This window comes from Colias philodice, chromosome 3, assembly GCF_061535455.1.
Source record: "Colias philodice isolate Cphi_HAF_F1 chromosome 3, ilColPhil1 Martin Lab GWU primary, whole genome shotgun sequence".
In the NCBI taxonomy this organism is placed as follows: Eukaryota; Metazoa; Arthropoda; class Insecta; order Lepidoptera; family Pieridae; genus Colias; species Colias philodice.
In genome coordinates, this window is record NC_143088.1 from 795,595 (window position 1) to 809,446 (window position 13,852).

The following is a 13,852-nucleotide window of genomic DNA, read 5'->3' on the forward strand; positions in this document are numbered from 1 at the left end:
TGTGTGATTTTGACATGCGAAAACTCTGGCTGTTTTCCAATTACAGAGCATAATGCGACTCAGTGCCGCACAATGCCGAATTATGCTGATGCTTAATTGGAACATGAAACGCACCAGCAGGTTGCGCTAAGTTCAGTGATGAAAAAAAAAAATATTCTTAGAGTTAGCAATAACCTCATTAATGTGTAAATAAAGTGTAATACATAATAATTGTTTGAAAAATATTTACGGTTATTTTAAGTAGTATGGATTTTGATTATTTCATTACCATTTTTTTTAATGTTTGTACCTTCATCCATACTTATATTTATTTTTTTAACACAATTTGAATTAACTTTGATTATTTCGAAAAAACTACAATGAAACGAAAGCTTTAAATTTTTTTCCAACAATTAATAATTACTAACCATAAATCGATTGCACGCATCAATTCACGCGCATTACTTTTTCTAGTGCTCGATTGTGCGAAGCGTTGCTGTAGTTGGAACATTCAACGTAAGCATTATGATTTATGCCGCATAATGCGCTCTAGTGCTGTCGGGGTCTGACACCACAGAGCAAGAGCAAGTAATGACACTATAATTTCTGTCATGACCGGTAATCTATAATTATCTGTGATTTTCAATTTCAAATCATTGATTTGATTTTTTTCTGTCATCGGAAGGATTATTTGGGACCACCGGTGTTTGTTTTTAAATATAAGTTAAAACAGTCTGTGAATTTGTGGATAAAATTTGCCTTCATCTTAGTGGTAAATTTGTGTGATATACTTACACGGTCTAAAAACATTGCAAAAATGAGTTGCAACAACCAAGCATATACACAATCATTTGCGCAATACCTGCAGTCCATGGTCAAATTGGACGCCCTAGAGAGGATGACTGAGGATTTGGACAAAGAATTGGCTGACTCGCAGACTATAATGACAGAGATTAAAACAATATTCGATAGTATTCCCAAGGAGCAACAAAGACGTGCTCACGAAAACAACGATTTGAGGCATGAAGATCTCTCTCAGTTTTTGGAGTCCGGCGTACCAAAATTGTTGTTGCCGGACATGACTGAGAACAGCGGTGATGTGGACGTCGATAACATCATCGCTACCATGAAGCGCTACGCAGAAGACCTTCGTAAGAATCTTACCGTTCAGGAGTGCAATACGAGATTTGTCAAGAAAGCCATTGAGAATTTGGATCTCACTCAATACGCTACAAGCCTTGAACAGCTCAGCAAGAGTCTTGCCAATGTTAAAATCACAACTGAAGTTGTCAACAGAAATGCTGAACTGGAGCAAAAACTTGCCTTACTTTGCCAAGATGTAAATATGTTCACACAGGTAAGTTTTCAATACATTTTTATAGTATGGTCTTTAAACTAATAGTACATAAAATAAATAATCATAAATTTAATTTCAGATGGTACAAGCTGAAGAAAAATCAGGCGAAACAAACAGAAATTGGAAGGCAGTAGCACTGGACAACTCAGCACTGTGCTATGGTACCATCATAAACAAGCTGCTCTCTGATATCAATGAAGTGACTTATTTGCTCAATAATAAGAATTAAGTTTCAACTCAATGGATAGAGGAGTTCCATTGTGTTGTTTATGATTATTTCTACAATTTAAGGAGAGAAAACAAATTGTTTTATTATGGCTCTTCTTTTTTGAGTTGCTAAGGGATTGGAGTTATTTCATCATCAACATGTGAAGGAAGGAGGCTTATTAGCTGTATGGTTGTACTGCTAAATGGTTGTATTTAAAATAAATTAATATTGTTGATAATATTTTGATCTTGTTATATTCCGTCAAAGGTCAATGATATATGTAAGCAGCATTGCAGGAACAAAACTGATGTGTACATTAAGATTGAGATGATAAAAGAAATGTGATGAATTGTGGAACCTCAATAGATATTTATTATGGTGTGATGGATACCTCTATACCTGTTCAACTGAATTTTTATACTTGGAAGATCTGAATTTATGTACTTTGATGGTGAGCAAAAAGGATGAAGGGAGAATAAGCTTGAAATGGTTTCAGCAAGAAATTTATGAGACCTAGCATGCCCAGAGTTGTAGCTCAAATAATGAGTAAAGAAAAGAATTTGATGTGTTATATTGTATGTGTGTGATATTGTATATAAGGGTATATACTATGTTATATACTAGGCATGCATACAATGTATAGCTTATATATGTATAAGTATGGCTTATATACAAGGTTATATACTAGGCATGAATATATTACAGTCAACTAATGCAATGATCAAAAATGATGAATTTTATGATATTTAATTGCTTGTATTTCATTTAAGTGTTCATTTTATGTTTAAGTAATAGGTTAATTTTATATTTATTCCACTGACATACTGCCAACCTATTTTGAGATTTTTATTTTGTAAGTTTGAACAATTTTGTATTTATTGTAGTTACTATTAGCGATAAGAATTTAACCATACTAATAAGTTAGATATAGTTATTACATAGTATTCGTTTCAATGTAAAATGATTTAAGAACACGCATTCCAAACAAGTCTGAATTTCATAATCTAATACTGGAAATAATGTTGGTGTTTTTATCAGTCACATAAAGAAGATAATATATAAGTGGTATTCTGGAATATTTTTACAATAAAAGTATTATACATAATGTGCCAATAATATTTGTATATTATTATGATTTGAATAGTTTAGGTGTCAATGTATTTATAAATATTGATAACCACATGTAATCCATAATCTCTTTTCAGTAAATGTCCAGTAGTCAATCACAGTAGCCACAAATGTAATCTGAATAAAAGATAAATAAATAAATACAGCACATTAAAGTTATGTTTTTTAATCTCCATTTCCGTGTCTCAAGTCAGTAACTCATTAAATTTCATTAAAAAAAATAATAATATACAGTTGATTTTTGAATCTAAGTAAAGTCATTACATTTGTTGTCAAAAAAAGTGTAAATTTTTAAATACAAATGGATTTTTACAACAGAATCGTCAGCACCAAAAATTGTACAATGTAAAAGTCAGTTGACCAATATAAAACCATTGGCGTCACATTCACTCAAATTTCATTCTCTTTGGGTCAGTGTAGTCAGCTTGTTCAGTCTCCATTCGCTCTTCAGTAGATGGCCTTTCGTCAGCCTCCATCACACACAGTCTCATGCCGTTTAACATAGCTCCATGCAGGACCCTCATTGCCTCTCGTGCAGCAGAGTTGGAAGCATATTTAACAAAACCAAAGGATTTATTTGGTATCATATTGACACTAATAAAATCTCCAAAACGAATAAAAGCATCTTGCAATATTTCTAAAGGGATCGGTCTCGGTTTACACACAATAAATAGCCTCTGAACAACTTTTGCCCCATTGGCCTTTGGCTGAATCATAGGCAGCGGAATATTACAATAGCTTGGCCTAGTTTCTGCATTAGGGGCCACCTCTCCTTTCGCTGCGGCTTTTATCAAGGAAGACGCTTTTTCAATAGCATTGGCTAATTCTAACAATTCTGCTCCAGAATCTCTTGATTTTTTAAAGTTTTTCACAATTTCTGAGAGGTCAGTGGCGGCTTTCGTTAACGGATTGGTGTCAGGTCTTACTGAAATTATTTCTCCCGATGGAAATTCATAATTATTTAATTTTTCTACTGCATAAGAGGCCGACCTTGTATCCTCATATGTAATTTGAGCTTTACATATGCCATTGGCCTGATCCATTGAGAAGTTTCCACATTTAACCATACCAGGGATAATATTCATCAACTGGTAAATATATCTTTCTGATAATATAGGAGTACAAGTAACTAAAACATCTCTGAAGTCAGCCCTGTCCGACTTTAATAAGGAACTAATATCACTTCTTGGAGGTTCATAGTTTGGAGTTTGTCTATAATAATCAAAGTTGTTATTTGAATGGCTTGGACATGAGCTTTCATTGTCTAATGTTCTCTTTAATCCTTTGGGTGTGGCAAAAATAGGCTTATAATTTTTGTCACACTCTTCAAAGGCTTTTGCAGCTTCATAAAACTCTGCAAACTTAACATAAGCAAAACCTTTATACTCCCCCGATTTTTTGTCTTTTAATTTATAAACTGATTCAACATTGCCAAACTTTGCAAAGTATTCCGCTATATCTCCTTCTTGGGTGTCTTTTGGTATTTTTATAAACAGTCTGTTATATTTATCTCCATACTGATCCGTGGGCTGAGTATCATTTTTGTTAGCTGCTACCATTACTTTAATAGTTTTCCCATGGTACATGGCTTTCATGTGAAGGTTTTTGATAGCCGCAGCAGCAGATGAAGTTTTAGAGTACTTGATGTAGGCGACACCTTTAGACTCTCCGGTGGTACGGTTGCGAGGCATAAACAAATCTTCAATCGTTCCAAACTCCTCAAAGGCTGTCCTCAAGTCTTGTTCTTTTGTCTGTCTACTACATACCACAAACAGTCTAGAATATAGAGGGTGGTCCTCCTTACGGTCATCGTTGTTACCTTGATACATGTCGATTGGTTGTAAGTCAAGTCAAGGAGTTGGTATGAGAAGTCCCGTTAGTTTTGTTAAATAAGTGAAGCAGTCGTAGTCTTAGGTTCATCACAAACGTATAATATTATCAGCCAGTAAGTTTAGCGTCTTATTTTGTCGGCAACGTATGTAATAGAGTCTTTAATTTAGTATTTTGCTACTTATTATGTACGTACAGGAATAATAACTTCCTATAATAACAATATTATGGGACATTGGACAACAACAATACAACTCCAAAACCAAATCGCCAATCGCCATTCGTGATTCGCCACTCGGCAGCTACGAAATGTCAATTGTCAACGTCATAATATGTCGATTTAAAAAAAATATTTGGTTTTGAAGACAGGGTAATCTGATATCCAAGATATTTTTATAGAATAAAAATTATCTAACCTACAAGTCTACGTAGGACTCTGTGGTAGGACTCCTACGGTAGCAGTTGATTTACGTTACTAAATAAGTACTGGTTCATCAGGATTTGTTCAAGTAATTTTATTATTTAGTCATCAACAACTATGAAACCCGCATTACGAAAGCGCTTGCGTTAATGACTGTTCCTTACATTTCCTTTCTCGTACGAAATTACTGAATTGATTATGATGAATTTCGCGATAAAAATTATTCTATCGTTTCATACTATCTTTGTACCAGATTTCATCCAAATTGGTTCAGTAGGTAATTAAGGCGTGAAGAAAAGAAGAAGACATATTTAATTTCTGCATTTTAAATAATATTATTCTTATTTAAGTATATGGAAATTAAATAAAAAACATATAAATAACATTTAGAAAGTTTAATGACACTGTGGAACAGGACACAACAAGAATATTTAGTTTACAGGAATAAAACTTCAAAAAATACTTTCTACTACACTGTAAATGCATCTTGAATATAATGATATAAATTATATTATATAATAAATATTTCAAGTTAAATTATTTAAGATCTTTCTGGAAATCCATAATATCAATGGCCTTACCCTTACTAATCACAATCATCACATTTCATTTCACTCCCTCTACTTCCATATATTATACAGATAAAACATTCAATGATATGAAAATTAAATCTCAGTTTAAAGGGACTGTTCTATAATATTAAGATACTCTGTGCATTTATTTCTGTAGAATGTGTTATTATAGAAGACAATATTGTTGAAAAATTCACCAACATTAGTAACTTGTACCGGCAACGAATTGAGTACATCTTTATTTGGCTCCGATTTAAATTTCTCGCATTCAAGATCAATCACATTTAACAATTCTAGTGATTTTTTATCCAGCTTGCTCAGTATTATATTACCGCATGATGTAAATCCTGTTTTTTGGAAGCAAACCTTGCACAATATGTATAAGACACTCACATTAAAATGCGTTAGAGTATTTAGGTTCTGTAGCAGTAATGTCTCCTCATCAGACATCTCCTTAAGCATATTGACTAGAGTTTTGAAGCAATTCTTCTCATAAGTACTGTAAATGTCCACATACTCATATTCAGGCAGTTGTAATACTTTTGATACATCAAAATTCAACCCAATGCTAGCTTGTTCTTTGGCAGCTTGATACATGATAACTTCTTTGAATTCCTCCTCAGCCAGTATTTGCTGGTAAAGTTTGAAAATTGGCACCAAAATGAACTTGGAACTGTTGATAGCATGTAATGGCCGTCCATATGTGAATGTTAGCTCCAATTTAGCATTTTCATCTCGATCCATCCACCTGATTGGTTCATTGATCAACACCAATGGATTTGACAATAATTCATCCTGCAGAGAAGTGCTTAAGTTCCTCATTTTTTCCTTCATAGACATTTTTGTATACAATTGCCTTTCTGTGTATGAGCCTCTACAATATCTAGGGTTATTGTTGATTTTATTTTCCTCATGTAGGATACCTTTAAGAATTTCTTGTTCATTATCAATAGGTTTCAAATCATACTTCCAAATGAACTCAGCTGCCACCATGGCCCTTATTCTTTTGATGTCTCTGTGCAGTGCTATGTTATTTTGCATGAGGTAAGCTTGGAGATTGTTGTTGATAACGTGGCATTGTAGTGAGCAGAAATAATAAGCACATTCTTCTACTTGCTTTATGAAGCTTTCTGGGATCATTTCAAGAGGAAATAGCGCAAGTTCGTTGTATAGTTCAGTACCATATGTAGATTGTAGTTTGGGCAAAAACTCTTCAAGAAGTATATTGTCCTTGTAGCGTAGGCAAATGGCGTAAACTTCAGAATTGCCTTGACGTGATGTGATTGGCTTGTAAATGTTCACTTCTTTGAACAAATGATTCAGAAGGTACAGCAGGCACACTGTTGAATGTTCGAAAATGGTGAACAATTTGAAAATTAGAGTTCCACCTGAAATGAAAAAAAGAAATAGCAGTTAGTAAATATTTTTTATGGTAATAGATTTAACCCATTGAGCCCCGAACGGCCAGATCCGACCGCGACACAATAGATTTTCTATTGTGTCTGTGATTCCTGATGGATTAAAGAAACTGTTAGGCTGAGGTAATTATTTAAAAAAACTCAATCTGGCAGTTCACAGACAATTTAATGAAATCTACCCATACTCAAAATACAATAATATAATACTTCTCAATTTCAATCTGACCATTAAATCAATACTTTACCTTTACTGAGAGACTGTAGGGCTGTGACAATTTCACAATAATGTAGCGGTGATGTGACTTCCTCCTGAGCATCAGGCCTCTGCATGCAGTCTATGGAACCATCAGCTGTCACCAGCAATACCTGCATTGAGAAAACAGAACTTGTATATTTGAAATGTGTATATGTTTTATGTAGGAATTCATTCATTCAAAGATGTGAATTTTATATGACCCATATAACTATGAATAATTATAACTGCAAGTTTTATAATCTAAACTAATATTATAAGGCTGAAGAGTTTGTTTCTTAGAATGCGCAAATCTCAGGAAGTACTGGTCCAACTTGAAAAATTATTTGTTGTTATATAGCCCACTAGCGGTCCGCCCCGGCTTCGCCCGTGGTACATATTTCGCAATAAAAAGTGGCCTATGTCCTTTCTCGGGTATCAAAATATCTCTATACCAAATTTCATGCAAATTGGTTCAGTAGATAATGCGTGATTGAGTAACAGACAGACAGACAGAGTTACTTTCGCATTTATAATATAAGTATGGATGTGCTATTTATTAAATAGGTTTGAAGTTGGTGCCGAACATTAAGCACTTAGTATTAAGCCCGTGCACCGACATCAAACCTTTTTAATAAATAGCACATATAAATAATATGTAGTAAATAATAATGTCAAATCTTTTTTATTTCTTACTTTTCCGTTTTTGAAGTCGGTTGTTTTTAACGCAGTTATTTTTATTAGTGAATATTAAGCTTTCCGTGCGATTAGAGCTTTTTATGAAAATTAAGCTCTCCGTGTGATTAGAGCTTCTTGTGAAAATTAAGCTCTCCGTGCGATAAGAGCCTTTAATGAAAATTAAGCTCTGCGTGCGATTAGAGATTTTTGTGAAAATTAAGCTCTCCGAGCGATTAGAGCTTTTTTTGAAAATTAAGCTTTCCGTTCGATTAGAGCTTTTAATGAAAATTAAGCTCTCCGTGCGATTATAGCTTTTTTGAAAATTAAGCCTCCGTGCGATTAGAGCTTTTTGTGAAAATTAAGCTCTCTCTAATTAGCTTTCCGTGCGAATAGAGCTTTTTGTGAAAAATAAGCTCTCCATGCGATTAGAGCTTTTTGTGAAAATTAAGCTCACCGTGCGATTAGAGCTTTTTGTGAAAATTAAGCTTTCCGTGCGATTAGTTTTCTGTGAAAATGAAGCACTCCGTGCGATTAGAGCTTTTTGTGAAAATTAAGCTCTCCGTGCGATTAGAGCTTTTTGTGAAAATTAGGCTTTCCCTTCGATTAAAGCTTTTAATGAAAATTAAGCTCTCCGTGCAATTATAGCTTTTTTGAAAATTAAGCTCTCCGTGCGATTAGTTTTTTGTGAAAATTAAGCTCTCCGTGCGATTAGAGCTATTTTTGTGAAAATTTAGCTTTCCGTGCGAATAGCTTTTTGTGAAAATTAAGCTCTCCATGCGATTAGAACTTTTTGTGAAAATTAAGCTCTCCATGGGATTAGAGCTTTTTGTAAAAATTAAGCTCTCCATGCGATTAGAGCTTTTTGTGAAAATTAAGCTCTCCGTGCGATTAGAGCTTTTGTGAAAATTAAACTCTCCGTGCGATTAGAGCTTTTTGTGAAAATTAAGCTTTCCGTTCGATTAGAGCTTTTAATGAAAATTAAGCTCTCCGTGCGATTATAGCTTTTTTGAAAATTAAGCCTCCGTGCGATTAGAGCTTTTTGTGAAAATTAAGCTCTCTCTAATTAGCTTTCCGTGCGAATAGAGCTTTTTGTGAAAATTAAGCTCTCCATGCGATTAGAGCTTTTTGTGAAAATTAAGCTCTCCGTGCGATTAGAGCTTTTTTTGTGAAAATTTAGCTTTCCGTGCGAATAGAGCTTTTTGTGAAAATTAAGCTCTCCATGCGATAAGAGCTTTTTGTGAAAATTAAGCTCTCCGTGCAATTATAGCTTTTTTGAAAATTAAGCTTTCCCTTCGATTAAAGCTTTTAATGAAAATTAAGCTCTCCGTGCGATTATAGCTTTTTTGAAAATTAAGCCTCCGTGCGATTAGAGCTTTTTGTGAAAATTAAGCTCTCTCTAATTAGCTTTCCGTGCGAATAGAGCTTTTTGTGAAAATTAAGCTCTCCATGCGATTAGAGCTTTTTGTGAAAATTAAGCTCTCCGTGCGATTAGAGCTTTTTTTGTGAAAATTTAGCTTTCCGTGCGAATAGAGCTTTTTGTGAAAATTATGCTCTCCATGCGATAAGAGCTTTTTGTGAAAATTAAGCTCTCCGTGCAATTATAGCTTTTTTGAAAATTAAGCTTTCCCTTCGATTAAAGCTTTTAATGAAAATTAAGCTCTCCGTGCAATTATAGCTTTTTTGAAAATTAAGCTCTCCGTGCTATTAGTTTTTTTGTGAAAATTAAGCTCTCCGTGCGATTAGAGCTATTTTTGTGAAAATTTAGCTTTCCGTGCGAATAGCTTTTTGTGAAAATTAAGCTCTCCATGCGATTAGAACTTTTTGTGAAAATTAAGCTCTCCATGGGATTAGAGCTTTTTGTGAAAATTAAGCTCTCCATGCGATTAGAGCTTTTTGTGAAAATTAAGCTCTCCGTGCGATTAGAGCTTTTGTGAAAATAAAACTCTCCGTGCGATTAGAGCTTTTTGTGAAAATTAAGCTCTCCGTGCGATTAAGAGCTTTTTTGTGAAAATTTAGCTTTCCGTGCGAATAGAGCTTTTTGTGAAAATTAAGCTCTCCAAGCGATGAGAGCTTTTTGTGAAAATTAAGCTTTCCGTGCGATTAGTTTTTTATGAAAATTAAGCTCTCCGTGCGATTAGAGCTTTTTGTGAAAATTAAGCTCTCCGTGCGATTAGAGCTTTTGTGAAAATTAAACTCTCCGTGCGATTAGAGCTTTTTGTGAAAATTAAGCTTTCCGTTCGATTAGAGCTTTTAATGAAAATTAAGCTCTCCGTGCGATTATAGCTTTTTTGAAAATTAAGCCTCCGTGCGATTAGAGCTTTTGTGAAAATTAAGCTTTCCGTTCGATTAGAGCTTTTAATGAAAATTAAGCTCTCCGTGCGATTATAGCTTTTTTGAAAATTAAGCCTCCGTGCGATTAGAGCTTTTTGTGAAAATTAAGCTCTCTCTAATTAGCTTTCCGTGCGAATAGAGCTTTTTGTGAAAATTAAGCTCTCCATGCGATTAGAGCTTTTTGTGAAAATTAAGCTCTCCGTGCGATTAGAGCTTTTTTTGTGAAAATTTAGCTTTCCGTGCGAATAGAGCTTTTTGTGAAAATTAAGCTCTCCATGCGATAAGAGCTTTTTGTGAAAATTAAGCTCTCCGTGCAATTATAGCTTTTTTGAAAATTAAGCTTTCCCTTCGATTAAAGCTTTTAATGAAAATTAAGCTCTCCGTGCAATTATAGCTCCTTTGAAAATTAAGCTCTCCGTGCTATTAGTTTTTTTGTGAAAATTAAGCTCTCCGTGCGATTAGAGCTATTTTTGTGAAAATTTAGCTTTCCGTGCGAATAGCTTTTTGTGAAAATTAAGCTCTCCATGCGATTAGAACTTTTTGTGAAAATTAAGCTCTCCATGGGATTAGAGCTTTTTGTGAAAATTAAGCTCTCCATGCGATTAGAGCTTTTTGTGAAAATTAAGCTCTCCAAGCGATGAGAGCTTTTTGTGAAAATTAAGCTCTCCGTGCGATTAGTTTTTAGTGAATATTAAGCTTTCCGTGCGATTAGTTTTTTGACAAAATTAAGCTCTCCGTGCGATTAGAGCTTTTTTGTGAAAATTTAGCTTTCCGTGCGAATAGCTTTTTGTAAAAATTAAGCTCTCCGTGCGCATAGATCTTTTTGTGAAAATAAAGCTCTCCGTGCGATAAGAGCTTTTTGTGAAAATTAAGCTCTCCATGCGATTAGAGCTTTTTGTGAAAATTAAGCTCTCCGTGCGATTAGTTTTTTTTTTGTGAAAATTAAGCTCTCCGTGCGATTAGAGCTTTTTTGTGAAAATTTAGCTTTCTGTGCTAATAGAGCTTTATGTGAAAATTAAGCTCTCCATGCGATTAGAGCTTTTTGTGAAAATTAAGCTCTCCGTGCGATTAGTTTTTTGTGATAATTAAGCTCTCCGTGCGATTACAGCTTTTTTTGTGAGAAAATTTAGCTTTCCGTGCGAATAGAGCTTTTTGTGAAAATTACGCTCTCCGTGCGATTAGAGCTTTTTGTGAAAATTAAGCTCTCCATGCGATTAGAGCTTTTTGTGAAAATTAAGCTCTCCGTGCGATTAGAGCTTTTTGTGAAAATTAAGCTCTCCGTGCGATGAGAGTTTTTTGTGAAAATTAAGCTCTCCGTGCGATTAGAGCTTTTTTGTGAAAATTTAGCTTTCCGTGCGATTAGAGCCTTTAATGAAAATTAAGCTCTCCATGCGATTTTATGCGGTTATCAATTCGGCCGGTATATTTTTTTTTATGTATGTACACCGTATGTTTTTTCGGATAGGTCCAGTAGTTTTTATTTTATGAGCATTTTTGTCTGTACTCGATGACTAAGTTGATATGTAGCAAGTAACTTTGATTCACTTCCCGGTAACCGATTAAGCTGAAATTTTTTGTATACTTATGTAAATTGGATAGCGATGAAACATTATCATGACATGAAGCTGATTTGATGATGGAATCGGAAGGTGGCCATAGGCACTCAGTAATATATTGACTCAACTTTATCGAGTTTGGGCTCGTTTGATTCGTGTTGAAAAATACACTAAAAAGTATTAAATGCGTTAAAAAACAACAGACTTCAAAAACGGAAAAGTAAGAAATAAAAAAGATTTGATATTATTAACTACTACATAATATTATTGTACATATTTTGCAATAAAAAGTGGCCTATGTCTTTTCTCGGGTATCAAAATATATCTCTATACCAAATTTCATGCAAATTGGTTCAGTAGTTAAGGAGTGATTGAGTAACAGACAGACAGACAGAGTTACTTTCGCATTTATAAAATTATAATATTAGTATGGATTTATCAAGAAACGCTATAGACTAAGTATCATTTCGCTAAGACCAACAGGAGCGAGCAGCAGAGCACTGTGGGTAGAACCGTGGAGCACAGCTAGTATCATATAATATTTGATTTAATGTAGTTGTTAAAGTAGTTATGTAAATTTTATAGTTTTTATACAAAAAAAAATATACCGGCCGAATTGATAACCGCATAAAATCGCATGGAGAGCTTAACATATAATAAATCTGTAGAAGGGTCAATTCTGTACATTGAAAATATTGAAAAAATAAATAGCAGGGGGTATTACTGGATCTATACCAAACCCAAATATGTGATTAAAAAATTTTTTGTCTGCCTGTCTGTATGTGAAGACATCACGTGTAAACTAACGGTTCGATTTCGATGAAACTTGGTATAATTATACCTAATTATCCTGGAGGTAAAATAGGATACTTTTTATTCTGGAAAAATACGTACAAAAAAAACAATCTTAATTTTTCAGTTTTATCCATAGACGTTGTTCTATAGAACCGCGAACACATGTTGGGTATTATTATAGGCCTAGCCGTATTTGGGTCCAATAGATATTTATAAGATGTTATTGTTGGAGTTACTCAAAATGGAGAAATAAACCATCCACGCGAAGACCGACATCCGCGCGGATGGAGTCGCGGGCGGAAGCTAGTTGTGACAATAAAATCAATAGATATACCTTTCCAAGACTCTTGGCTCTATTAACAATAGCTTGTGAGTTCTCCCAGTTCATCAGGTTGCCTGTGTTGTCCACGCCAAAGTACCAATTCTGAAGAGTGTGGAACATGAAGCGATCGTCACTGATCATGTTTGATGGCGAATTGCCTTCATAATATGGGTTGAGAGTATTTGCCAGCCATTTCCACTAAAAATAAACATTATGTATATCTTATCACACATATTTCTTAATTAAATATATTTGTATGAAAGCTAAAAGCTTCTTACTTGAAGACTTTCATGATGTAACTTGAGATAGTGATTCAAAGATGTAATAAAAGCACCCGGCGCTTCACACAAATGTAGTGAGACGAATTTCCTAGAATCTCTAGCCTCTTGTGGCATAATGTTATACGTGCAAGCACACTCGTAGAACTTCGTCCAAGCTTGTGTCAAGAATTCTGGATTGACGAGACATCGCACTTTCCAACTAACTTCACCTGCAGGGTTGCGTCGGCGTGTATGACTACTCCATTCCTCAATACTGAAGTCATTTAGTTGACTTTTATGAAAATTCAAACGAGTTTTCATGGTCTCCAAGTTTTTAACCTTCCATGGTGGTGCGGAGAACCAAGAACCGCGGTCCGGCAGCTTCCACTCACTATTGAATTGGAATTGGTACTTCTTATTGAACAAATCGTGAAGTTCTTCTTCAAAGTCATCACTCTTTGGAAATTTATGACGAAAAAAGGAATTTTCTGTTTTATGGAACATTATTGCGTCGGACATGTAACAGTAGACTAGATAATGAATAGCTTCGTTGCTATTTCTGATTTTTATTGAAACACTGCATATTAATAGGAAATCGAGTAATTGATTTATTTGATAAATTATAAAGATATTAGCTTTTTAAAACGTAATTCGAAAAGAAAACAAACAACGGCCATGTGAAATCAATATTTACAAAAATCACAGATTAAAAACATCACAGTTTAACAAGTTATATTTGTCAAAGATTACAGATTAAATGTAAAA

At 34.3% G+C, this 13,852-nt stretch overlaps 3 protein-coding genes across 4 annotated transcripts; 1 reads left to right on the forward strand and 2 right to left on the reverse strand.

The window, feature by feature from the left end:
- The first annotated feature begins 640 nt into the window (after positions 1–640).
- Positions 641–2,827, forward strand: LOC149489326 (uncharacterized). Of its 2 annotated transcripts, XR_016317864.1 has the most exons (3): positions 641–1,336; positions 1,416–2,156; positions 2,221–2,827. XR_016317864.1 is itself a non-coding variant. In XM_089712134.1 (2 exons), exons 1-2 carry the CDS (start codon positions 797–799, stop codon positions 1,563–1,565), a joined length of 690 nt encoding a protein of 229 aa, XP_089568260.1. In that variant the 5' UTR covers positions 641–796; the 3' UTR covers positions 1,566–2,827. The 2 variants fall into 2 exon arrangements, 1 of the variants encoding a protein (XP_089568260.1); XM_089712134.1 differs by having other exon boundaries at positions 1,416–2,827.
- Positions 2,828–2,906: 79 nt separating this feature from the next.
- LOC149489327 (RNA-binding protein 45-like) lies at positions 2,907–4,790 on the reverse strand. The gene has a single exon (XM_089712121.1). The coding sequence runs from the start codon at positions 4,499–4,501 to the stop codon at positions 3,059–3,061; it is 1,443 nt and encodes a 480-aa protein (XP_089568247.1). The 5' UTR covers positions 4,502–4,790; the 3' UTR covers positions 2,907–3,058.
- A 531-nt stretch (positions 4,791–5,321) lies between these two features.
- aft (cap methyltransferase 2) lies at positions 5,322–13,780 on the reverse strand. Its single transcript, XM_089712152.1, has 4 exons — positions 13,106–13,780; positions 12,840–13,025; positions 7,159–7,279; positions 5,322–6,883 (listed from the first exon to the last, which is right to left on the reverse strand). The coding sequence occupies exons 1-4, from the start codon at positions 13,604–13,606 to the stop codon at positions 5,601–5,603; spliced, it is 2,091 nt and encodes a 696-aa protein (XP_089568278.1). The 5' UTR covers positions 13,607–13,780; the 3' UTR covers positions 5,322–5,600.
- Positions 13,781–13,852: the final 72 nt, after the last annotated feature.

Bases quoted from the DNA above. Each gene is read 5' to 3' on its own strand.
- LOC149489326 (XM_089712134.1), top strand. From the start codon at position 797: ATGAGTTGCAACAACCAAGCATATACACAATCATTTGCGCAATACCTG. The intron at 1,337-1,415 runs GTAAGTTTTCAA...ATTTAATTTCAG, and splicing joins ATGTAAATATGTTCACACAG to ATGGTACAAGCTGAAGAAAA.
- aft (XM_089712152.1), bottom strand. From the start codon at position 13,606: ATGTCCGACGCAATAATGTTCCATAAAACAGAAAATTCCTTTTTTCGT. The intron at 13,026-13,105 runs GTAAGAAGCTTT...GTTTATTTTTAG, and splicing joins TACATCATGAAAGTCTTCAA to TGGAAATGGCTGGCAAATAC. The intron at 7,280-12,839 runs GTATATCTATTG...TTCTCAATGCAG, and splicing joins GAGCCAAGAGTCTTGGAAAG to GTATTGCTGGTGACAGCTGA.
- LOC149489327 (XM_089712121.1), bottom strand. From the start codon at position 4,501: ATGTATCAAGGTAACAACGATGACCGTAAGGAGGACCACCCTCTATAT.